The following is a 26987-nucleotide window of genomic DNA, read 5'->3' on the forward strand; positions in this document are numbered from 1 at the left end:
GAAATTTTAAGGCACGTACCAACTAGATGGCTTTCTTTACAACCATATATAGAACGAATTCTGCTTTCATGGAAGGCTTTGAGCCTTATTTCGTAAGCAAACCAAAAGACTGTTCCAAACAGCTTTTTAAAATCCTTCAAATTAATGAAAATTCAACAGAGGTCTCTATAATTATAGAATTATATTTTCTTTTCTCTGTGTATGCAATCAAAATAATTTGCAAAGCAATAAAAGCACTTGAAAAGAATGAAACGTGTGCCAGTGATATTTTTTACATAATTGAATGATCTAAAAAATTCACTGAAAATTCATGTCTTCACCAAGAATTTTTTGGGTACCAAGTCCATCAGCATTTTCAGAAATTAGACCATGTAGTTAAAAGCACAGTAATAAATGATTTCAAAGCATTTTATAATGCTGCATTGAAATATTTAGGAAAGAAATTTAATTTTAATGAAAATACCACTTTTTTGAAAGTCAGCAAATTAAGCTTTAAAAATGGTTGTCCTAACTATGATTCATTTGTTGAAGTAGCAGAATATTTTAAATTAATAGAAAAACTAAAGTTGGATATTAGATTTTAGTACTGAAAACAAATTATGAAACTGTCAACCTCTGAAAAATTTAAAACTTGAGTACTTCAAGTCAGTGGCATTTAATTTTGAAAAGTGTTGATTTTAAGCTTTCAAATATTTTCAAGGTCATTTTGTACATTTTTTCATTGCCAGGAACTTCGGCAAATTCAGAAAGGATTTTTAGCATAATGAACTCTTAAGTTGAGGGATGGGCAAAATAGATTATCATGTATAAATATAGTGCAAGCGCATCCGAAATACATAGCTATATCTGAATAAATCAGAATATTAGTAAAACAGCATCATTTTAGGTTAGATCTCATATTGTGAATACCTTCACAACGAGTTGCCATGATATTGCACTACTTTGAATATGTAATGCTTCACCTAAGGAGAAGATTAGTCATTAGATGTAACATTAGTCTTCTCCTTAGGTGAAGCGTTACTTATTCGAAGTAGTGCAATATCATGGCAACTCGTTGTGAAGGTATTCACAATGAGATATAACCTAAAACGATGCCGTTTTACTAATATTCTGATTTAATCAGGTATAGCTATGTATTTCTGATGCGCTTGCATTACATTTATACATAGTCTAGACTCCTCCATAGCTTTGAGGCTTATGCCCTAAACATGCCTGAGGCTTTTGCTGCACCAGGCAAAAAAAAAAAAAAAAAATTCTGAGTTACCCTGAGAGAGAGAGAGAGAGAGAGAGAGAGAGAGAGAGAGAGAGAGAGAGAGAGAGAGATCACCAAGAAAGGGAAGAATGATGATATCCAGCTCAGGACACTGGGTGTGCCAAGCCCATACTCACCAGATGTGAGCCCCTGGGGTTGAATGTTCAGTTTCACTAATAAAAAGCGAACTAATGATCTACTTCAATTTTAAAGATATTTGTTTAGTTTTTTCTGAGAAAATTAAACGTTACAGAAGTTCTTAAGGCTGCTCGAAGTAGTACAAAATATGTTCGATGTGAATGATTTCTAGCTTTTAAACCAATACGGGTGGTGTTTTTTTTTTTTTTTTTCCTCTCTCCTTTTCTTTCACCTACATAAAATTACTTTAGCTTCATGTCAATTAATGCACTAAACTTGTATTAAAATATTTGGATCAATTTGTGCTTTTTATATCGTTCATTAACCTTATACAGCAGGCCCTCGTTATAACACGGTTCACTTTACGCTGATTCGCTATAACGCTCTTTTACCAGCATACAGATTGCAATTTTGGCATATTTAACGAAAACATTTCATCTGATGGAGTCGAAACCTTGAAAATGAATAGCAAAACACCATTAAAATGTTTCCCACGACAACTTGAGAAATCTTCCCACGCTCAGTGAAAGTTTCTCTCACGCTAATTTAATTGCAGTACAGTGACTTGTTACGTAGTTTTGAGATCAACATTTTAAAAAAATGATCAAGTATATTGCTTGTAATATTTGCGTTATATGCATTTATCCGAAGTTTAGTCATCACTCAGTATAGTATTAGACATTGTGCGTAACAGACAGTTTACTTGAACATCGTATCATAATGAATGCAACCAACGCAGTTACATTTTTGAAGAGTTAATAATGGCAGATAAGAATGAAAAAGCAATGTCTGGATGCAGTATGAAGACTTCACATGTAAGAAAAAGACTGAATTTGAAAATTAAATTAGACGTTTTGAAGTGAATTGATTCTGGTCAACGACAGGCAGACATGTGCCATAATTTAGGACTGGGGTTTAACTGCAAGGGGGGGGAAAACAATTATAAAAATAAAGAATTAATTTTTACAGCGGGAAAGACAGTTGTTCCATTATTAGCAACTAGACTAAGCCAGATAGTGGGATTGAAATGGAGTGACTTTTAACTAATTTTATTGAAGATAATATCCAACGCAGAATTCAGGTAAGTTAAATATTATAAAAAAAAAAAAAAATGTAGAACCATTTAAAACTAGTAAGGGCTTGTTTAATAGATTTAAAATCCAGGGAGAAGCCACAAGTTCAGATCAAGGAGCTGAAACCTTCAAAAAAGAACTTGTTAAAATTATTGAAAAGGGGTATTATGTACTGTATTATACTTCTTAAAAAGTTTTTAACCTAAATGAAGCAGGACTTTTTTGGAAACGAATGCCTAAAAGAAGATAAATATTGAAAGGAAAAAAATGCCAGGTTCAAAGCGGCAAAGGATCAGTTGACTTTATTGTTGGGTGGTAATGCTGCAGGGGATTGTAAATTAAAACCCCTTTTAATTTAACAGGAAGCGGGCCAGAATTGACACATTTTTCATGATTAAATTCATCAAATAAATTAAATCAATTTAGATCAATTAAATTTGTGATTTTAATTGGAATTTTAAGGTTAATTTTGATACGTAAGTAGTTACCACATAATTATTTGTTTATATGTACAAATATTTGAATATTAAATATTTTGACCGATATTTGTGCATCTTTTGACTACCGTTTATTACTGATTAAGAAATCCTACGGCACCGACCACAACCCACAAATACATGTTACCCCAGAGGCTCACATCTGGTGAGTATGGGCTTGGCACACCCAGCTGGATATCTTGGTGATTCCCTTCTCTCTCTCTCTCTCTCTCTCTCTCTCTCTCTCTCTCTCTCTCTCAGGGTAACTCATTTTATTTTTTTATTTTATTATTATTTTTTTGCCTGGTGCAGCAAAAGCCTCAGGTTCCTTGCACCTATTGCTACAAATGATAATGTTACCTTATGGGAATGCGATACTTGCTTAGTGCAGATTCACTTAGCATTCTGTTTTTCCGGAACGAATTATCAGCGTTAAGCGGAACTCACCTCTATATCAATGCATATTCTTCCGCATGGAAAGCTCTGGTTTACCCTTAAATATTTTAAATTCTAAATTAAACTAAAATTTATAAATATTTATAGTCAATATGAAAACTATAATTTTTAAACCAAAATCTAAAAATTGTAAACAAAATGTTTATTTATTAACTAAAAAATCATTCAGTTTTCCTTTTTTGGAGTGGGAGGGGTGGAATGAGAGTTGGAGAGTGGTAACATTAATTATTGTTGAGGGTCCTTTAATCCAGTCATAGAAACCTGGCAACCCTACCTATATATGCCACACAATATTTTAATTGTTCTTCAGGTAAACTTTGTCTTTCTTAACATATATCTTGCTACATTAAACATAGTTTCACGTGCCTTTCAATATATTGGCCTACCCAAAACTGATTGTGATATAGAGCTTTCTGTAGAAATTACACTCTAGTACACAAAACGTTTTTGCATTCACATACACAATCCAAACTTTTTTTTTTTTTTTATGAAACTCCCAAACATGAGAGATATTAGAACCTATATAGTATTAGGTTGAAGTACTTGGGTTGTGCTTGGGTTGAAGGTTGAGAAGACGAGAGAAGATATTTCTTGACATTAGACTTGAAATTCTGTAGACTGAAATTTTCAGGAAATAGGTATGAAGGAAGGTTGTTGCAAAAAATGGCAGTTGAACGAATAAACAAGGAAGATGAAAAGTTGGTTCTGTGAGTTTGAAGTTGGACGGTAAATGGATTTTGGCTGGTGGCGGCACGTGTTTGGACTGTTTTGAAAGAAAGAGTGGGAATTATAGAAGCCAGTTCAGAAGAACAGTGCCCGTGGAAGTATCTGTAGAAGAGGCATGCAGCAGAAACAGTACATCTATGAGACAGCGAGTGGAGAGACTCTGTTAGAGAGGAGTCAATAATTAACCTAACTGCCTTCTTCTGAATGGAATCTAGAAGCCTGAGAGAGGTTTTGGGGGCACCACCCCAAATGTGGGAACAATATTCCATGGTAGAGCAGATTTGCAATTTGTACAGAGTGAACAGCTGTTTAGAAGAAAAGTAATGCCGAGAGCGAAAGAGAAAACCAAGTTTTTTTAGATGCAGAGGAAGCAATATTTCTAATGTGCTTTGCCAAGGGTCAGGGTAATCCCCAAAAGAGATATATCATCTTGCCTAGAAATTGGAGTGTCAAAAAAGATAAGCATAAGAGCAGAAGAATCCTTCTTGCGAGATAAACAAGACAGTTTTAGAAGTATTGAAATCAACTAAGTTGTCTTTGCTCCACTGGTGAATTACCTGGTGGTTGGCTTTTAAGGAATTAGTAGCAGATTAAAGTGGAATGCAATGTGCTACCATTGGCAAACCTATGGATAGGATTTCCAGTCGATGGAAGAAGGTCATTAATAGACAAGACGAAAAGAGTGGGAGAAAGAACTGAACCTTGGAGACACCTTTATGCCAATCACGATTGAAAGCCTTTGAGATGTCAAGAGCAACTGCTTGCGTTTCACCGAAATTTTCCATTGAATTTGTCCATAAATGAGTAACATAAGCCAGAATATCACCAGTGGATCGACACTGACCGAATCCATACTGGTGATCGTTGATCAGACGGAAGGTTTCTAGGTTGTTTAAGAGTTGATTTCTCCATTACTTTAGAAAGAGTAGATGTAATTGCAATGGGACGATAATTGGATGGGAGGGATTTGTCACCCTTTTTAGGAACTGGCTGAATACGAGCAGATTTCCAAGCAGAAGGAAAAACACCTTTGGAATAAGAAAGGAAAAAAACGGCGGCAATGAACAGGAGTAAAGTTCAGGCGCACAGGATTTGAGAACAAGTGGAGAAATACCATCAGGACATGGAACTTTTTTAGCATCAAGATTCGTCAAAATCCCTCTGACATCCTTTTCACGTAAGACCACAGGAGGCGTTGAATGGAGCATGTTGGGAATGGTGGGAGGTGTTTTACCAAGTTCATTAATACGTAGGTTAGAAGAAAAATGGGATGCTAGCAGCTTTATCCTTGGCTGAAGTGAAAACAGAACCATGTGGTTTTGACAGAGGTGGAAGCAGAGATGGGCAAAAGTTGCAGCTAATAGCTTTGGCAAGACCAGACTGCTCGGTTACCATTAGGGCAAGAAGCAAATTTTCTTCTCTTAGCCTGCGCAAAGTCTAGTTTGGACTGATTAATGACTGCTTTACAATTGTTGCAAACTTTGGTCTAGGCAGAAAATGAAACTGAAGAATTGGAAACAAGCCAATTACGATATGCAACGTTCTTCTCTTGAACAGCCTTAGCACATTTATTGGAAAACCAAGGTTTGGATAAAGGACGAGATTTTAAAGTAGAGTGTGGGATAGAGGATTCCATTCTTACAAGAATAATTTCACTGACACGATCTGAGCAAATGTTGACATCAGAAGTTTTGAAACAGTAATCCAACCAAGGAAAAGTAGAAAAGAAATCTCGCAGGTCATCTCATTTTGCATTCTTGTAATACCAAACAATACAAGGTTGGGAATAGCCATGAGATAAAGGCTCCATTGGAGAAGAAACAATCACCAAGTTGTGATCTGAGGTAACTAAAGGACCACTCACTTCAACCATGTACTTAGAAGGGTTGTATGTGAGAAAAAGATCAAGTGTGTTGGCTGTATGATTAGGATTGTCTGGTGTTCTTGTAGGTAAATGAACTATCTGTGCAAGGTCATTAGTAATTGCAAAAGCCTCAGCATCTCGACCAGCTGGGTTGGTGTGACTAGAAAATGGAAGCCAGCCTGAGTTGTGAACATTAAAATCACCAAGGAAAATTATCTCACTGTTAGGAAACTTGAACTGGAGAAAGTCAAGTTGCAAAGAGAGGAAGTCAAAGAGCTCCAAGTGATTAGTGGAGTTGGGAGAACGGTAGAGACAACAGATGAATTTGACACAATGAGGTAGAGAGATTTTAAGCCAGAGAAGATCGTAAAGAGGAGATTCCAAATTACCAAGTCTCTGACAGGGAATATCGGAACGGACATATGCACAGTACCACCTTTGAGGCGAAAGGACTCATACAGCGAATAATTTGGGCAACATGAAATGAGCAATAGTTGAGTCACCCGATAAATGAGATTCTATCAGAAAAAGTACGTGGGGTTTGGCAGACTGGAAGTGGAAATGGACATCGTTGAGAATGGAATTGAGACCACGTATATTTGTGAAGTGAACTAGGATGTGTTTGGGAGGTTTAGATCTTTTCACAGATAAGCTTACTCTATTAGTTTGAAAATTCATGGTTTATTCAATATTAAAAAGAAATAGTGGGATGGTGTATGAAGTAATGAAATGTTTGGATATAGCATACACATCGTAAGCATATACCCGGATCCTTGACATAGTGTGGCCTCAACAATCCCCCCCCCCCCCATACACGCTACTTGGACTCCCTCCAGTCACTATCTGGCAGAGTAGAGGTAGCAAGATTATACACTAGCTGGTCTGGAAGCCTCCTAAAGAGTTACCAATAGGTTCGTTCCTAGCGGCCAGCCTGCGATCTCGCCATGATGTCCATCATAAACTCAAGAGTCAGCAGTCATGGAGACTAAACATGGAGACTAAACATGGGTTCCACCACTTCAAGTCTCCAGTAAGCAAAGTGGCAGTATTGCACCAGTTGATGAGAGTCGTCTACCATTTAGTATTGCCTGGTAACACAAAGGAGTGGCATTCCTCCGTGTGGTGTAGTTGCCACACCTCAATATCTGCTTACTTTGGCTACCATTTAGTATTGCCTGGTAACACAAAGGAGTGGCATTCCTCCGTGTGGTGTAGTTGCCACACCTCAATATCTGCTTACTTTGGTTAACATCTAGGTTGTCACCCACAGTGTGCTTGTGCATGGAGGTTATACCCAAGATTACCAACAGTCCTACGATTGTGAAGGTGCAAGCAGAGTATTTGGCTCTCACAGAGTGTCCGGACTTCTCCAAAATTGGTTCCACTTGACTTGAATGTCACCTGAATATCAGTTCCATCAGTGTTTTAAACTCCCAGGTAGCAAGTACAGCTTGTCTGGCATATCTGAGAGAATGTCTGTGACAATCTCAAGGACCAAACTGAAAGTAAATAAATCTTCTTTCCCTCACTTGTTTCTGACATACACATTTCAGTGATTCCTTTTATGTAAACCACACCCCCAAAGTTCTTATATTATAGTGGACTTCATTCTGCTCAGTTTTCAAAAGTGAAATTTCACTGGAAAATATTTTCAATAAAAATTTGATGGAAATAGTATATTTTTTAATACTGATTTTGGATGTGCATCTTATTTTTATTTCCTACGTCTGGTTCACAAGATATTTCCTATTTTATTTTATTTTTCTCATACCTAAATTTTGGCCTTGCTGTTCATATTAGTTGCACTGCAGATAGAGAAGTTTTGAATTTGGGAGGTTTTTTTTTTAGATTTTGCTGTAGTTATTAGTTTCTGTCAGGTTTGAGAAGATATATAAACCTAGATAGTCAATCAGTATAAGGGTGTGAGTTAAATTTGTTATATATTAGTAAACTTGTGCTCTTTTTATAGATTTTTGTATCAACTGTGGTTGAATGCAATTTTAAAATGCCATCAGTGTATTAATTCACTGATGGCATTTTAAAATTGGTATGTGTGTATGGAAATTCATCCTACAGGCAGTAGGATGAATTTCCTACTGCCTGTAGGATGCCTATTAATGAAAACAGATGAACTTTATTTTGGATGTAAATTTGGTGATCGGGAGAATAGGTGAGGTGAGATCCTCATATATGCAGCACTAACTGTGCTATGTCTCACTGGTCATAAAATTAAGCATTCTGTTTCCATGGGGGGTTTAGCCAACCATACAAGCAACTGCTGTTTATGCATAGCTTCAAGCTGAGGACTGATTAAAAGAGACAGAAAAAAAAAAAAAAAAAAAAAAGGGTTCTGAGCTCTGGATCATAAGACGAATGCCTAGACCCAAACAAGCCCTCATCTTATAACTCAAGGCAAATGATACAACCTTGGGCATGATTTAAACCTATATAAGGCACAACCTCGGCTTGTTTTTTGTTTAGTTGTTGGTGCATCGGCTTCTGTGGCCATAATGCACCTCACAAAGTTTTTGAATTTTACTCTGATCCAAGCCAGAAGTGGGATTCAAACCTGGGACCTTTGGGTTGCCAGGCAGGCACTTTATCCACCTGGCTAGCCTGGTTGGCACCTCAGCTTATTTACACTTGAAGGAATGGAATTACTTCAAAAAGATAAAACTGTATCTAATTGTATATCTGTCTTTTGGAACTAACAGAAAGTGATTTTTTGATATTTTAATGTATTTCTAGAAGATCAAATTTGATAAAGCATGATCGATTGCTTGTTGACCATGGAAGAGAACATAAACTAGAAGAATGGAGGGTTTTTTTTACTGTTCATTATTAAGTCTATAAGCTGTGCTACTTCACAACGAAAACATCATCTATCTGTACCACTGCAACTAACATGCAAGAATCCCATGAGAAAAACAGAACTTGAAAAAAGTATAGTGTAATAAATATAAGTTGATCAACCAGAACAATTTTTGTTTCACAAGTTCAGGTTAGTGTTTTTGCATTCAACTAATTGTTAATAACATGAAATCTTCTGACACCATCACTTGACATACATCCTGACACCGTATCAGTAGCTGGAAGTTTCATTGCCATTGTTCTACATTCTGGTAATAAGTCTCTGCCAAATCTTTAACACATTTTTGATACCATCAGTACGACATATGTAAATACATGTACTGTCACTTCAAAGCACTTTTGCTAAATTGTTTTATCCAATCTGTTATGCTCTTCAACCCAATTTACACACTGGCATCTCTGTTTGAGTAAAGGCTTCTTGGTATAGTTTTTCACCTCTAAATAAGTTTTCACTCCCCCTTAAACGTTCTGTGAGTGACATTCGCCCTAATGTTTCTGAAATTTATTTTGTTTTTGGAAGTTTTACTTTTTTGATTTTGATCAACAAATTCTTTCATTTTTGAGATGCTATTTGAGGCTTTTAACCTTCTATTGAAATAGTACCCAATGATTTCATAGTGGTTGCTCCCTTTGGTCACTCCATCTCCACGTTTTCCATGTGGAAATATCTTGATCTTGTTGAGGGCTATCATACCATGATTCTTCTTCATTAAACTTGATATGTCTTTATCGATATTGATAATAAATATTGAAAACCGTAAGGAGCTCAACACAGAACCCTGAGTGGCTCCACTAAACATTAATAACTGCCCTGCCCTGTCACACTCAGCAAAGGATCTTGATCTAATGTTTAAACAATAGCCAAGGTGGTTCTTTAAGCATCAGAATTCACTATGGACAAAGAAACAGTAAGACAAATTTTAACTAAAAATTTAGGCATGAGTAAGTGCATGCGCCAAGATGGTGCCAAAAATTTTGAATGAAGATCAGAGAATGGTAAAGCTCCTCGTTTGGAAGAACTTTTGAAAAAAATTGACCATGCCGAATTCCTGTGTACTTAGATTTCTCCAATACAACAAAAAGACATTCAGCACAACTGAAGACAAAATATACCCCAGGCCAACAAAAAAAGTGTTAAAATTAAAAACAAATACCATTAGTTGGTTCCTGTTTTTTCTCTTCAGATTTTTGGGGAACAAAAGGCAGCCATAATAAAGGCATTATTATGGCTGAATCCATCCCACCAAATCAGGCGAATGTTCCAGATTGAAATTCTGACAAGGCTGCATGGAAAAATTAGAAGGAAGTGACCTGAATTGTGGAAAGATAGTTGGATGCTATGTCAAGACAGTGCTTCACACAATGTGCCCTCTGTTCACCAGTTTCTGTCCAAAAAATAAATCCCTGTGTGTAACATGCACCATACTCACAAACCTAGCCTCTTTTACTTTTTCTCCTCCCCCAAACTAAAAAGTGTACTTAAGGGAACCCATTTTCAGCCTATAAGGACATCAGAAAATTCTTTTCATTTACAATCAAAAATATATATTTTCATTTACAATCAATAATAAAGGTTTGTGGTAACCTTTATTGTTGCACGTTTGCACTGTTCTTTTTGTTGTTGATGGCCGGACATCTGCCTCTAATTCAGCTTTTCCCAAACTTTTTTAGTCACGGAACACTTCATCTTGCAACAGATTCATGAAACACTTACGAAACACAAGTGTAGCGGGAGCTAAAGAACTGTTGCTAATATTTTATTACATATGGTGCATCAGGAGCATCTATTTCCATCACATGTAAAGCCAAAATTCAAATAAATTTCATTATACTTTCATTTTGATCTTTTATTAGTTGGTTTCTGTTTTTTCTCTTCAGATTTTTGGGGAACAAAAGGCTGCGATTGTTCTTCCTCACTTAAAAGTGTGACAATATTGTGTTCGTTTTCATCAACCACAGTTGCACTACTAGAAGTAATTTTCTTCTCATTTAAAGTTCCCTTTTTTAACCACAAATCCATGGTCACATATTTTAATAATAATATTTCAAAATACTAATAATTATTATCAAAAAAAATTTATACAAGAAAGTGAGTTTAGTTATGATATCGGTTCACTTCCTCCTCTCCTTCGACCCATGTACTTCAGGCTAAATTGCATACGAATGGCATACTAGATCACCACATGTAGTAATGTGGTGATCTAGTATGCCATTCGTATGCAATTTATTTATGCATTTCCGCTACTCATACTTCTCTATACAAAGCCCGCGAAACTAGTGTTCCGCTCTCTATTTGATTATTAGTCTATGCCAGTATAACAATAACCGGAAAAAAAAATATATGTTAAATATTATAATGATACAAAAGTGGTGTACACTACAAATAGGCAAAATTTATTGATTTTATATTTTAAAATTATTAATTATGATGTTTTGTGAAACACGGTTTGAGAAACGCTGCTCTAATTGACCTTGCTCGTGTTTACGCTTACGACACTCTCTCTTGCATTTTCCGCCAACTTTCGTGCTTGCTTTTCAATTGGATTTGTGATTTTGTAGAAATCTTGGAACACGTTTAGTTGCTGTAACTTTCGGCATCTTCACAACTTAACTAAATGAAATATAACCTCACTGCTTGACAAATGCAAAGTAACTGAACAAAGTAGTTTTTATTGTTCAACTCTCGAAAACTAAAAACCCGATTTAAAATCTAATTATATATCCTTATAAAGCTCTCACAGGGAACAATTTTGTTACTTACTGTTTTTGTCTAACTTTTATAGTTTTCAAGATATTGCAAAAACAAACTTGAAAATGCTTGAATTTTTCAACTCTTTCAACTTTGCATCACTATTACTCAGGAACCATGAGGGCTACATCAAAACTATTTATAGAAATAAAAACTGCTTCCTGCCGAACAATTTTTTTGCTTAGTGTTTGTCTATCTATCATAGTTTAAAAGTTATTGAGAGTGAAAGTAACCAAGGTGCAACAGCAAATGACTAAAATGTGAATTTTTTCGTTTTTTTTTTTTTTTGAAAAAAATGATATTAAATATCAAAATTTCGAATTTTTTCTTGCATATTCGTTGATGGAATTATATACCTGACAAAATGAGTATAAATTGTTTATACTATTGTCTATTTGTTTCGGAGATATAACAGCAGTTAGCCGTTTCACTTTTCGTGACAGACTCAGTGCTGTAGTGTACCCCCAGCACAGACGTTATTCATGTCAAAATGACTGAAGTGTTAAAAGCAGTGCTGTATTCGGACCAGAACGACATTCCGGTACTTTTTTCTAAATGTCATAATAGAAAATCTTTTACATTTATACACCTAATATTATGAAACAATGGCATAATCAAAGGGGAGGGAGAAATATCTATTTTACCCATTGGTACTAAAATATATATATTAATAGTAATCTTTAAAATTAATAGATTTCTTTAAAAATTTATTTAAAAACAAAAATAATTTTGCAATGAAACTTGAATGTTTCTTACTAAAGTGCAATGTGTTAGATAAAGAGATCCAACAAATGAGGTTTACTGTGATGCGTGCGAATGCTGCATTTTGATTCTCCATGAGCTGAAAACTAGAACTGGTTTTTCTGTGAACCGTGAGTCTGATTCAGTTACTGTACAGTCGATGTGGCGTTATCATACAGCATTCTGGAGAATGGGCATTGTGGTACTATTTTTTAGCAATACACCTCTGGTTAAAAGGAATTACAGAAGATGATTTCCATAAATGTTTCTGTGCTTGAAAGAAATGTATGGAACAGTGTGTGCAAACCCAAGGCAGTTATTTGGAAGGGGATAACTTGTAAGGTACGAAATATTTCATTATATTTGTTTGATTGCAGTGTCTCATTATTTAATAGCCACACCTCGTAAGTTGAAAAATGTTAAGTGTAAATTTAATTTAATGACAGTTTTTAAACTTTCCACTTCGGTCTTGGAAGGTGATTATCATAGCAGGCTAAAATAAAAGGATGATTCTTATTTATTCATAGGCATTTCTACTGCCAATGCCCTGGACTGTCTAAAACAAGAGGAGATCCTCTTCTTTTGTTCAGTGAAGAGGCATTTTGCCAGTATATCCTTTTGAATTTTTTGCGTAAAGTTTTCCAGTACTTCATTAGATGTTGTCATTAGAGATAAATAGATGTAGCAATAGATTTTTTTGCAGTATTTGTTCTGTCACTTTCAGTATGAAAATCTTTCATAATTGTGTTTTGAAAATAAGAATTGCTGTGCAGTTTTCAATTCCCCTTGGCTGGGGAATTGAAAAGTGCACAGGGAAGCTTGAAACATAATAAATCATTGCTAAGCACATGTGGTATTTTCACAATTTCTTATTGGAATGCTGAATCTGAAAGAATATTCAGTTGGGTTAGAAAAAAACAAAACTGAGTTCAGGTCTCTTTCTGGTGAAGTTTGGAAATGCCCCTGACAGCCAAGTCTAGATAAGGGAGCCATTGTTCTGAACAAAACTTAAGATTTTTGAAGAGTGCAAAGTCTGCAATAGTATCTTTCTTAATGCAATTGGAATCAAATAATTAGCATTACTTGAGGAATATGATGCAAGAAAGCGTGCTTATACAGCATCAGCCCAAAAAAAAAACCTTCCCATTTCACCCATCCAGTCACTCCGAATGTTTGTCTAGTTCAGCCTTAAAGATTTAAAAAATTTATTTAAGCTATCATCTTCCACAACAACAGATAGACGTTTGTTCCAGCAATCAACTACCCACTGGCTAAAGGCAAATTTCTGCACATTTATTCTACAGTTCTTTCCTCAATTTGAACCTGTGCCCCTTCAGGTTCTTAATATGAGCAAGTGGAAGTATCCCATCAACATTGAGCCTGCTCAAACCATTCAAGACCTTATACCTCACACCTGTGAGGTGATCAGATCACCTCGCAGGTGCCTAATCTCCAGATGTAAGCGCACCCCTTTTGTTCCTCTCACCAATCTTCTTGTCCTTCTCTGTACAGTCAGTCCTCGTATAGCACGATAGTTGTGTTCTTAGAAACCCTCATGCAATGCAAAATCGTGCAATATAAACAACAGGCCCTATGGGAAAAATAGGGTTCGGTGCCGACCACCCAAGATTGAACACACATTTATAACCAAAACATTACCAAACACAATAAATAATCGTAATAAAATACTTATGTATTTTTTTACTATTAATCGTAATATATCTATCTTAATTAACTGAACTATCGTAATAATATACAGTCAAACTTCCCTATAACGAATCCTATAAATCCAGCGAAAAAATTCGTTATAGAGAAATTTCGTTATACAGAGAATATCTTTTTTATTAGAAATTGTTATTTAATTAGAAAATGAAAATGAATCTGAAAAAAATTCTGCATTCAATGCAAATCCCGCTTTCGAAAAACAATTTTGAATAGTGTATTCAGTGACATCGTTTGTCCAAACTTTTGCCAGTTCAGAGATGCAATCTCTAAGGTTAATTGTAACTTCCAAGTTTCTATTTTCTGATAATGCATTGACAATCTTCATTATTATTCTCTTTCGATAATGAAATTTAAAATTTTTAATTATGCCTTGGTCCATTGGCTGGAGTTTTGACGTCACGTTTGGTGGTAAAAACAATAACTTCACACTTTTAAGTTTGGCAGAAATACTGGCAGGATGTGCTGGACAGTTGTCAGTTACCAACACGATTTTCCTTTTTTCTTTTGTTATACGCTTGTCTAGTTTTAATATCCAGTCTTCAAAGATATCACTGGTCATCCATGCTTTTTTTATTAAAGGTGTAGTCAACTTCCAAAGATTTTGTGCCTCTAAAACATCTTGGGTTTTTTGATTTTCCGATTACTAAAAGTCTTAATTTTTCACTTCCTGTCATATTTGCTCCAACTAGCACAGTGATTCTTTCTTTGCTTTGTTTTCCGCCAAAACATTTATCATCTTTAAAAGCAAGAGTTCTATTCGGTAAACATTTAAAGAATAAACCCATTTCGTCAACATTAAAAACATCCTTAGGTTCATATTCTTCCAAAATCTTCTTTAAGGTATTGTTCCTCCAACTGTTGCAATCTTCTTCACTTACATTAACACTTTCTCCACAAATAACTTTTTCCACAATTCTGTGGCGCTTCTTAAATTTATCTAGCCACCCAGTGCTCGCATTAAATTCTGTATGTCCCAGGGACTGTGCAAATTTCAGAGCTTGTTGCTTAATTATTGGACCCGATATTGGTATATTCTTTTCACGTATCATTTGCACCCATTTTAGAACAGCTTTATCAACATCTTCGTATATACACAACTTAATTCGCTTCTTGTCTGCTGCTCCTTCAATTGCATTTAAAATTGATTCTCGATTTTTTAAAATCGTAGATAAGCTGCTTGCAGGTATGCCATATTTCTCCACAATATCTTTTTTCTTAAAACCCTGGTCAATATCATGAAGAATCTTTACTTTATCATTAATACTTAAACATTTTCTCTTCGACATTTTTTCCCCAAATGTAAAAATCACTGGACTGTAGCTCTTGCCGATACATACACCGCAAACTTCGCTGCGCTGGCCATATAGTGAATTGTTAGTACAGGTACCGCCTACTCAATGACGTTTGCTTGCCAATTCAACAGCATCACGTGACTTTTCCTATCAATCACTTTGAAAAAATATACGACTTTCATTCATATATAAAATTTACGGTTAATGTATGCTGTATGTTACTTTTCAAAAAAAAAAAAAAAAAATACAAGAGCATATAGCCTATGTGATTGATGACAAATTGTTCTAAAAGAACTAAATAAAAAAAAATTTTCATGACTAGGAGTCCAGTTAGATGAGAACGGACATATCATATAATGATTGACAGGAAGGTCACGTGGTACGGTTGAGGTGAGAAGCGAATGTCACTCAGTAGGCGTTCGTTACTAAAAATCGACTATGGCATCATTCTATGTATTGCCGCCGCAGCACGCTAAAGGCTTACCGCAGCGAATTTCGTTTTCCCCTGAGCCAACATCAATTTACAAATCTATCCTATTTATTGCAAAGTTTATGACCACTTTTAAGAAAACCCATTTGGTTTTATAACTGTAACAAAAATGAAACAAACACCTTCCTACGGGCGTCAATGACCACAAGTATTCACTAAAAGAATGATTAATTCCAGATGCTAATGCGTAATTTCGGAGGGAAGGAGGTCGTATATTTTTAAAAATTCGTTATAGAGAGACTAACACTTCGCTATATGGGGTTAATTTTACATGTAATTTCGTTTCAAGGTGCAATGTTTTGCGAAAAAATTCGTAATATAGAGAAATTCGTTAAATAGAAGTTCGTAATAGAGAAGTTCCACTGTACTTACGTATTTTATTACCTAATAAAATATTGCTAATGCTTTTGCTTCTGTCGTAAGCAAACCTGGTTTTTTTGTTTGATTTTCTATCCAAACATATGACAGCCATTCCATCGCTTCCAATTCTTTGGGTCTTAATCTAATGGATTTTAATTACACTTTGAGTTGTTCCTGCTATGAAAGTTGTTTTTATTTTCTCTGCATTCTTTCAAATTCTCGGCGTTGCCTCATTTAGGCCTGTAGCACGTGCAATATCACATGGTCTTTTATTTCGCTCAAAGCGTTTCACAATTTCATATTTTTTCTCTATCGACAGAGGTGGACTGGCCATAAACCATAGTATGAGGCCACTATAAATTTTCCCGGGTAAGAATTTTTGATCCAGTCCGCCTTTGTTTATCGATATTGCTTTTCTTTTTCTCTCTGAATCTGCAGTGTCTTCACCAGGACGCTTCCTTTTCACACCTTTTAAGTATTTTACTCATTTTTAGGGAATAAAGCACAATTACAAAACTAGGAGGCACGCTTGATACACATAAACACAGCTGCGCATGTAGTAACTGAATAAACAACACCGTAAAGGCAGAGATACACTATTAACACCTCACATTTTACTAAAGCACATTTCTGGGGGTTACTACAATAAAACAAAAATAATTTCCCGTTGCGTTCCTGCTAGTGGAATCTGTTATAAACTGGTAGTAAACTCGATCTAATTGCATTTGCGATAATACCGATAGCTGGAATTGTGTGGGTTTTTACGTTATTATGATGAAATGTGCCATTTCACGAATTCTGTTCGTGTTATATAAGATATCGTTCCCCTATTTATAAATCGTGTATAATCGAATTTGTGTAATGTAAACACGTGTTATACGAGGACTGACTGTACTCGCTGTAGCAACTCTACGTCCTTCCTAAAATGAGGCCTCCAGACCTGTATGCAGTACTCAAGGTGTGGCCTGACTATTGCCTTATACAAAGGGATAATCACCTTGTCTCTGCTAGCAAAATTCCTGTTTATCATTGACAAAACTCCATAACCTGCTCTGGCAGCCTGCCTGCACTGCTCAGAGGTTGGCGCCTTAGTACCCAGGTGGGCAGGAGCAGAAGTGCGTAGCACACGCTTCTTGATTAGACCGGGGTTCGAGCCCGTGACCACCAAATACGGAGGATGCGCAAAGGTCAGGGAATGACCACCGCATATCCCTGGAGCAATATGGCCTTATTTGCTAATGCTCCTAAAACCTAAATAACAACAACAACAACAACAACTGCACAATAACCCCCAAGTCTTTTTCATTCTTCACCTCCTTGAGTGTATTACCACACAGTTGGTATGTTTCTCTTGTGATCCTGCTACCCATATGCATTATCTTGCATTTGTCAATATTAAACTTCATTTGCCACTTCTCAGTCGATCTGCCTAACTTTTCTAGATCCTGTTGCAGTAGCATACTGTCTTAACTGTCATTAACACCCCTGCTAGGCTTTGTATCATAAGTAAACTTGGACGTTAAGCCTGATCAGTGTTGAATCTAGGGGGGGGGTGAGTTTTACCTCAGTAGAATAAAATCCCCCCACATTGAAAAAATAGTAATTTTTATTTTATAAAACACGAATTCAATGAATTTATGTCAAATAAACAACGAAAAATCGCACAACTAAGTGTGGTACTCGTCAGATGGTACACAGCAAAAATAAATCACTAAAATTCAAAATACACAATTTCCAAATAATTAAATGGGCAATATTTCTGGCTCCATAAATTGTAACTAAAAACCACTATTTTAAGTGTTAGCATTTTTGTTTTATGGTTTTCAGGTTCCCTTTTTTTTTTTTCTCACAAACCATCTCTTGATAATGTTTTACACAAATGGTCTACTTGCGACTAATTCTTTGTTTATATATGGCAAAGCATTGTTGTTGTTTTGTATATTAATCAATGATATTGATGAAGGTATACATCAGGTTTAAAGTCCAAGTTTGTATATGCTACCCATATGCAATGCAAAGTACTGCATATGGGTAGCAATAACTAAAGAGAAATGTAGCAACTGTGTGGTACTATATTCACGGAAGTGGAAAGTGAAAAAGACCTTGGGGTTAATTGTGCAATTAAATATGAAGTTCACTGAGCAGTGCAGATGGGCAGCCAGGGTAGGTCATGGAGTCTTGTCAATGATATATAGGAATTTTGCTAGCAGGGACAGGTAGGTGATTATCCCGTTATACACATCAGTGGTCAGGCCACACCTAGAGTAATGTGTACAGGTCTTGGAGGCCTCATTTTAGGAAGGATGTAGAGTTGCTAGAACGAGTACAAAGAAGGGCAACAAGATTGGTGAGGGGAACAAATGGGTGCTCTTGCCAAGAAAGGCTTAAGTTCTGCAAATTGCAGCACCTGGAGAGTAGGCACCTGCTAGGTGATCTGATTGAAGTTTATAAGGCCTTGAATGGCTTCAGCAAGCTGAATGCTGATGGGATTCTTCCTCTTGCTTAGATTAAGAATCTGAGGGAACACAGATTCAAATTGAGGAAAGACAGTTGTAGAATAGATGTGTGGAAATTTGCGTTTAGCCAGTGGGTAGTTGATTGGTGGAACAGACCTCCATCTTTTGTTGTGGAAGTTGATAGCCTAAATAAATTTAAGGCTGAGCTGGCCAGGCATTTGGAATAATTGGAGGGGTGCAATGGGAAGGTTTTTTTTTTTTTTTTTTTTTTGGCTGATGCTGCTTAAGCTTTCTTTCTTGCATTGTATACCTCTACTAATGCTAACAAGATCACAGGCTGCAAATAGGTTTGCCTGATTTGGTTCTTGACAAATGGTATTGTAATTTATGTTTTCCTGCGACTTTCAGGAGCAGGATTAAACGATGTACAGGCAGATGGAGTTATTCCAGTATTTCAAAGCTAAGGGTTTGCTTACTTCCCTTGCTGCTTCCTTCAATATAACTGGAGATTCCATCATCCCCAGGTGCCTTTTTTATGTTTAACTTCAACAATTTCTCCTCCACTTTGCTCTCAATTATTACAAAATCGCTTAGCTCCCTGTTAGAGTTTGATAAACTTGTAGGATTCTCCTCATGTGTGAATGTAGATGCAAAATTCTCATTCAGTTTTTCTGCTACTTTTTTTCTACAGAACCATATATGTTAAGTGAACCAATCTGATTCATCCCCTTCCTTCTAGAGTTCACATAAGTAAAGAACTCTTTGCATCCTTTGCCAAAGATTTCTTGTAATCTGCTTTCGCCTGCTTAACCTCCTTTGTGACTTGATTACAGGCTCGTTCAGATTATTGACGTTTCGAATTATCAATGTTTGGATTTTCAATTCTATAATGTTTATAATTTCAGTTATAACTTAAAAATTATTTTTGGAATTCTGTAGCCACTCTTAATATTTTACTATTATGAATCTTGATGCTATAAAAATTACAAATGATAGGCAATGTAACAGACCTTGTAATGGCAGAAAGAGCAAGTTTTCTGATTTTGGATTGTATTGGATTTTTTGGTGTGTTAGTTTTTCATGCTATGGCATTTCTGAGTATTGATTCAAATAATAATATGTCAAGTGATATAATTGACTAGAACACCATATGTAATATTTTAGCATTAGCATTAGCAAAGGTACATAATGGAAGAAAGCAAACTTATATAGCATCAGGCAAAAAAAAAAAAAAACCTTCTCATTTGACTCATCCACCCACTCCAAATGTTTGTCTATTTCTGCCTTGAATCTGTTTAAGCTATCCACTTCTGCGACAGATGAAGTTTGTTCCAACAATCAACCAACCGCTGGCTAAAGGCAACTTCCACAACTTCTTCAATTTGAATTTATGTCCTTTCAGGCAATTATTCTGAGCAATTGCTGTGGTTGTTTTGTCTATAGAAATGTGTTCCTGAGGAGATTTGCAAGTTCTCCTTATTTTCTTAACCCAAAACCCCCTGTGCTCTCTTTCAGTAATGGGCTGAATTGTATGTTGTGGGCTAAAAAATCCTAGTCCCTCTGCCTGAGGTTAGTTAATTACATTGAAGAGGACTTTTAAAAAATTCTCTATTCAGGAATTCAACCCAGGCTTCTCCTCTTACTTGATACTAAAACTATTATGTGGTATGGAAAAATCCTGAAAGATCCTTAGATGGCGTGAGGTCATACTGCTCTATTGCTCTTTACTTGTTACGGGAGAAATTTGTGAAAGGCCTGTATAGAGTGCTTTAAGAATACATCCTTGAATATGTCCTCTGCTGGTTTGTCTTCCTTAAATATCATTTGACATGTGATGCAGTATATGAATGAGTTTCATGGGCAGTTCTTAGGTTTGTTGATTGCAAGGAGGCCTTTGATATGTTGTGGTGGAGAAGCATTCTCAAGAAAGTTTCTTTCTCTAAACATTTGCACCCAATTTTCAGGAACTGCTTATCTCATTGGAGAGTTTATGGCTCTAGGGATTAATAAGCTGATAATAATAAGGATTAATAAACTGATAATAATAAGGATTAATAAACTGATAATAATAAGAAGAATAATGTTATAACCAAATTTGAAAAACAAGTTTGGAACGTTGAATGAGGTTTTCCCCAGGATTTGGTCGTGGCACTTTTTTGCATGGAATATGGCACTAGACAAGTTGTTGTAAAATGAATTCAAGTGGCCTGACTCAATTTCATATGCTGATGACTTGGCAATACTTATGTAATGTGGTGTGAGATAGAGAATAGGGCTTCCTATGTGCTAGATAAATTGATGACTTCGATCCTTATAAGATGTTGATTTCTACCATGAAAACAGCTCGCATAGTTATGAAGGGAAGACTGAGATTTCAGTAAACGGGAGCCAGGGAGTCTTCGTGAGGTGGTGTTAAAGCCCAGATATTTGGGATTGTATTTGGAATACTTTTATATGCCCACCCAGATGATATGTTAGATCTGATTGAGCTATTAAGGGCAGCTAATTAAGTCTTTTGTATAATTGACATATATCTACTGTCCTCTGGACATAAAGATGGTAGATATTATACAAGGATTGTTTTTAATATTGATTAGAGACTCAGAGGAGTTTAATGTAATATGGCAGAACCTATGATTCAATATGACAAGAATAGTCATCCTAAGAAGTCTGGCTGCAATTTGTTTTCACCACTACATACATGGTGACTGAACATGTCTTCACCTGGCCATGTGCCTTTTCCAGTTAAGTCTTTCCGATTCATTTCATTTTGCATTGCAATAACTATTTGGATTTTCATGGGGAGCTGGAGAATGCAGTTGGCCTACTTGAAAAACATAACATATTAGTCCTGTTTGCTGACAGGTACCACTTTCCTTGTTTTAATTAATTGGTCACTAAGGCATTTAATAGAAGGGTATTTAAGAAGCTTGATAGTAGGGATCTGCATGGATGGTAACCATACTGGCATAGGCAATGCCCCAATAAAAGTCAGGACTGAGTGGCAGCATCCTTCAGTTTAACTTATCACTGTTTTAATTTTAAATTTTATTGTTATTATTTATTTATTTATTTATTATTATTTTATTTTATTTTTTTTTTTTCAATTATAAAATAAAATTTATTTTATTTTATAATTGATTTTATAATTCATTCTATAATATTCTATATTATAGTAATATAAAATTCTATAATTTTATAATTTCAATGATTTTATAATTCATTGAAGAATACATAATGTATTCTTCAATGAATACATTATGTGATACAAAGTTTATGTTTTGACCTCTTTTAGCATAAGTTTTACTTTACTTGTTTAATTTTAGCAACAAGAACAAGATCCAACAAATCTATACATAGCAAATCTCCCCACCTGTATGACAGAAGCAGATTTAGAAGCAATGTTAAATCCTTATGGTGGTGTGATCTCAACACGCATTCTTTGTGATCCAAGCATGCAGTCGCGTGGTGTTGGATTTGCAAGGTAAAGCTTTTATATAAGATGGGTGCTTCCTGTATTCACTATATAAATAAAATAATGCTATTGTGAATAATTTTAGTTTTATTTTATTTGCTAATAGTAGAAAACAGTCTTCAATTTTCTCCAGTCTGCCTGCTATTGATATTACCTAAATTTAACATTGAACGTCAATTTTACCATTCTAGATAAAATAAATAGATATTTGTACATGCAGTATATTCTTTAATACCAATAGCAATTGCTAGCTGTAAGTTCCCTCATTTCATATTAAACTTTTTTAAGTCTATATGTTGTGGGCCCATTTGAGAAAATCTTTCATGAAATCATTGCTGAATGAGTGATCCCAGTTGCCTGGAAAACTACACAGTTAAGCCTCCTCTCACCTAAAAGGCTTGGAGAAAGCTAACTCTACTAGAAATTGCAAACTAAATAATCCCTTGGCTGTGAAAATTATTCCATGTTTAAAACATCAACAGAGACAAATTTTCTTCTGTGATAAACCATGCTCTACAAATGCAGTAAACCAAATTGCTCAGGTCCCAGTCAATGCAAAGCTGCATTTGATGGCATAGGTGTCAGTTTCTCTATTCATATTATTTAAAACCTGATTTATCATATAACGACACATTAGCTAACACTCTAAACATTCTAACGGACACAAAGACTGACTTTGAATTAATTGTGAACTGAAGCCACATGGAGGTATAGTTGTCCGCTTAGCTCTGACACCCCACTGCTGAACGCATTTATTGCTTGCCAGGCAGTAAATACATAGTGGATTTATTGCTTGGCAAATACATAGCAATAAATACATCCAACATATGTGGAGCCCAAGTGGGTATCCCATTTGGGCTCCAACATATGTGGGGAGCCTGGGAACTGAACCAAATTTAATAACACTAAAAGAATTTCTATGCATAGGGATGGGAAGTTAATACATTATCCTTACAATTAATATTCCAACATCACCTAATTTTATAACAGCCAGGTACATAAATTGCACAGTAACGCCATATATTCCACAACCACTGCAATGTTTCAAATGCCAGAAATACAGTCACTCCTCGTATAACACGGTAGTTGTGTTCCTAGAAACTCTCATGCAATGCAAAATCATGCAATATAAATAACAGGCCTTATGGGGAAAATATGGTTACGTGCTGTGACCACCCAAGATTGAACACACGTTTATAACCAAAACGTTACCAAACAAATAATTGTAATAAAATATTGCTGATTCTTTTGCTTTTATTATAAGCAAACTTGTTCCTGATCTCTTCTTTGTTTTGCCTATCCAAAAAGATAACAGACATTCCATCTCTTCCAATTCTTTGTCTTGATCTAATGCATTTTGTTACACTTTGAGTTGTTCCTGCTATAAAAATTGCTTTTATTTTCTCTGCATTCCTTCTAATTGTTCTCAGTGGTAGGGTTATGTTATGTTATTTCCTAACTAAACCTTAAAAGTTAAGTTAGGAAATAAGGTTTCCTAATTTCGTCTGTCACACAGACACTGCAATCAGTATATCATTCTCAACTTCTGTTGCCACTACCGATAACACACACAGTCTGTTTATTGAGAATGCAAGGTGAAACTGCAATAGTGGTCCTATGAGTGCCCATAGTTTGCCGTAGTTCTCGTGTTGGCTTTCTTCACCTTACCTGCTTTTCTTTTTCTCTTTGAACCTGAAGTATCTTCATAAGTATGCCTGTTTTTCACACCGTTTTCAAATATTTTATTCGTTTTTAGGGAATAAAGCATGATTACAATATAAAAAGAACAAAAAGTGAGGAGACACATTTGATACACAAACAAAGCAGCACGTGTAAATAACGTAGCAACTGAGTGAATACTGTAGTAAGTGTTGTGATTCTGCCTGTTTTACTGCCATTTCTTGTAAACACAAAGCCGAATCTTGCATAAGCGAATTCGGTTTGTGTTATATGTGACATTGTTACCCTATTTAAAAATCGTGTAATTGAATTCCTGTAGTGTAAACATGTGTTATACGAGGACTGATTGTACCGACATTTGCTGTGGCCTGTTTGTGCTTGGTGGAGTGCAAAAGACCATGAAACTAATGCATGTTTAGCGACCAAATCTATTTGTGGCAACTGTGAAGTTGAGCACTGTGCAAACCCAAGGGCATGCTGGTGACGGAAACAAGAAAAGCAAATACAGTGACACAAAATAGAGCTGAATATTCCATATCAGGAGGTCAGAAAAAACGGGAATGCCAATTAGTAGCAACAGCCCACGTATGCTCAGAATGGGGAAGCTGTTTGTTGGGACTCAAACTGATATGACAATCCCACAAAAAGAATCATTTGCTCCCATTACATGCCACTTACTGAACACTCAAAAGCTGGTACAAAAATACTCAGTTAACTGCCACTCCAATATCAATACCACTTAATGCTGCAGCTCTAACAAAACAAAATAATACTGAGGAAATTAAAGAAAAACCAGACTCCCTGTCTGCAACAAATGCAAACAATGGAGGTAGAGGTAAAAGAAACATATGATGCGGTCTTGGAACATTTTGTGGATAAAGATATGGACAGTGGGCATTGTCCATACTTCACCAAGAAAGGTAAAATCAAGACTGAGAAAGCAAAGCCCTCAGCACTTTGGAAACCATCTCACGGAGACACAAAGCCCAAATAATGGCCAAATTTATACAGGGGAATTGCCGTGGATTCAAACAGAATGTTGATAACATAAAGGCCCTTCTCCATATACACAAGCAGCCAATGTGCCTTTGTTTGCAGGACACATATCTAAAGGCAAAAGACCGTACTTACGTCAGCATAATATGTAAAGACAGAACCAGGAATGGGCCTGCTCGCGGTGGAGTTACCATCCTAGTGGGTGTGAGCACCTCACATGTACATGGTGAGGGGCACTCACATTAACAGAATTGGATTATGTGCTATATAGGTATCTGCCGACCGGGCTAGCCGAGTGGGTAAAGTACCTGCCCGGCAACCCAAAGGTCGCGGGTTCGATTCCCGCCTCGGGCTTGGATCAAAGTACTGCAAAAACCTTGGGAGGTGCAATATGGCCACGGAAGCCGATGCGCCAACAACTACCAAATCAAAAAAAAAAAAAAAAAAAAAAATATAGGTATCTACTATATTCAAGTACTCCTCGAAAGGTTACAGCAAAAGACTATTCAGCCCAATTTCTTTAATCACATATCAATTTTCCTTTAGTCACACTACTGGACCTCAAGATTTAGCATCGCTGGGATCCAAAGCCTACAGCCTAGGTTCTTGGCTAAAATCATAGGAATCTGGTGTTTGTCACACTGCGACCCATGGAAATTTGAAAGGGGAAATCCTGGTGTTTGCGCGGCCCAGCTTCAACAATACATGTAGTCCTGGATGGCTTGACCAGGGTCAATTGGCTGTTGGGGGTTTGCCTGCAAAGGTCAACCGTGTCAGTGCCCTGCTCCTACCCTCACTGTCTGAGAGACAGGATTTGGACCGGCAACACATGTATAGTGACTGGTGGTGCTGAACATACATACAAAAATCCATGAATCCTGATAAAGTTATTTCTTCTGGGACCCAACGTTGTTCCTCTCTGAAAAATTAGACGATCCTGCTAATTGTCACTTCAGCAAAAATACAAAACTGAAACAAACAATATCAGGTCCAACACCTCATTACCTGATAATATACTCTATAAGTGAAAAATCTATAGGAAATTTGTTGCTCTTCTTTATCCAGAACTGTTCGGAAGGATTGTCAGGTTCTTCTAAATCAGTAAAATGACATCAGTCAGGTGACATCCTTATAGTGATGACTAGTCATGACAGACACTGAAAACAGCTTGTTCAAGCCACATCTATTTCGATCACATTATGTTGAATTCATCCCATGGTGTCATCACAGAATGGGATCTCATGGAAGTGACCAATGAGGAAATATGTTCTTAATTAAAACCCCAAGTAGTGACAGCTGTGAAACAAATATTTGTGCTTAGGGATGGGAACTTGTTTCCACTAGACACATCCTGACATTCGATTCACCAATTTCTAATGAGATCAAAGCTGGCTATATAATTGTCTTTTGCTTCCGTATGTTCCAAATACCTTAAGGTACTTGAGTGCCGGAAATATAGACATTGGAGCAGTGTGGCATTGGAGGCAAATTGCTGCTATGGATAAGGGGATGGTTGAGTGGCAGTAGACAGAGAGTGGTAATCAATGGACACTGCTCAACGTGGACTAATGTTATTAGTGGAGTTCCTCAGGGTTCAGTGTTGGGTCCGTTGTTGTTTTCGGTGTTTATGAATGATATTCATAATGGGATATCAAGTTTAATGTCCAAGTTTGCAGATGATACAAAGGTTGGCAGGGTTGTTAAGGACACCACTGACGCTATGCTGCTGCAACAGGATCTGGAAAGGTTGAACAGATGGGCTGAGAGGTGGCAAATGAAGTTTAACATTGACAAATGTAAAGTACTACATATGGGAAACAGTAACCCCAGAGCAACGTATCAACTCTGCGGTACGACACTGACAGTGGTGGAGAATGAAAAGGACCTGGGGGTAATTGTGCAGGCAGATATGAAGTTCTCTGAGCAGTGCAGACGAGCTGCAAGAGTAGCTCATGGTGTCTTGTCAATGATATACAGGAATTTTTCTAACAGGGATAAGGAGGTGATTATTCCCTTGTATAAGGCAATGGTTAGGCCACATCTTGAGTACTGTATACAGGTCTGGAGGCCTCATTTCAAGAAGGATGTAGAGCTGCTGGAATGGGTACAGAGAAGGGCAACAAGATTAGTGAATGGAACAAAGGGTTGCTCTTACGAAGAAAGGCTT

General features: G+C 36.3%; 1 protein-coding gene across 6 annotated transcripts in view; it reads left to right on the forward strand.

Annotated features, from left to right (window-relative positions):
- LOC150091241 (RNA-binding motif, single-stranded-interacting protein 2-like) overlaps positions 1–26987 on the forward strand; it is a 662097-nt gene that overhangs the window by 407032 nt on the left and 228078 nt on the right. For all 6 annotated transcript variants that reach the window (XM_090374864.1, XM_090374859.1, XM_090374866.1 and 3 more), the window contains one exon: positions 21996–22153. In XM_090374864.1, coding sequence (XP_090230990.1) covers positions 21996–22153 — 158 coding nt within the window. The remainder of the gene's footprint in view (positions 1–21995; positions 22154–26987) is intronic.

Source organism: Mastigoproctus giganteus, chromosome 1 (assembly GCF_048544385.1).
Source record: "Mastigoproctus giganteus isolate SK-2022 chromosome 1, ASM4854438v1, whole genome shotgun sequence".
Taxonomy (NCBI): domain Eukaryota; kingdom Metazoa; phylum Arthropoda; class Arachnida; order Uropygi; family Thelyphonidae; genus Mastigoproctus; species Mastigoproctus giganteus.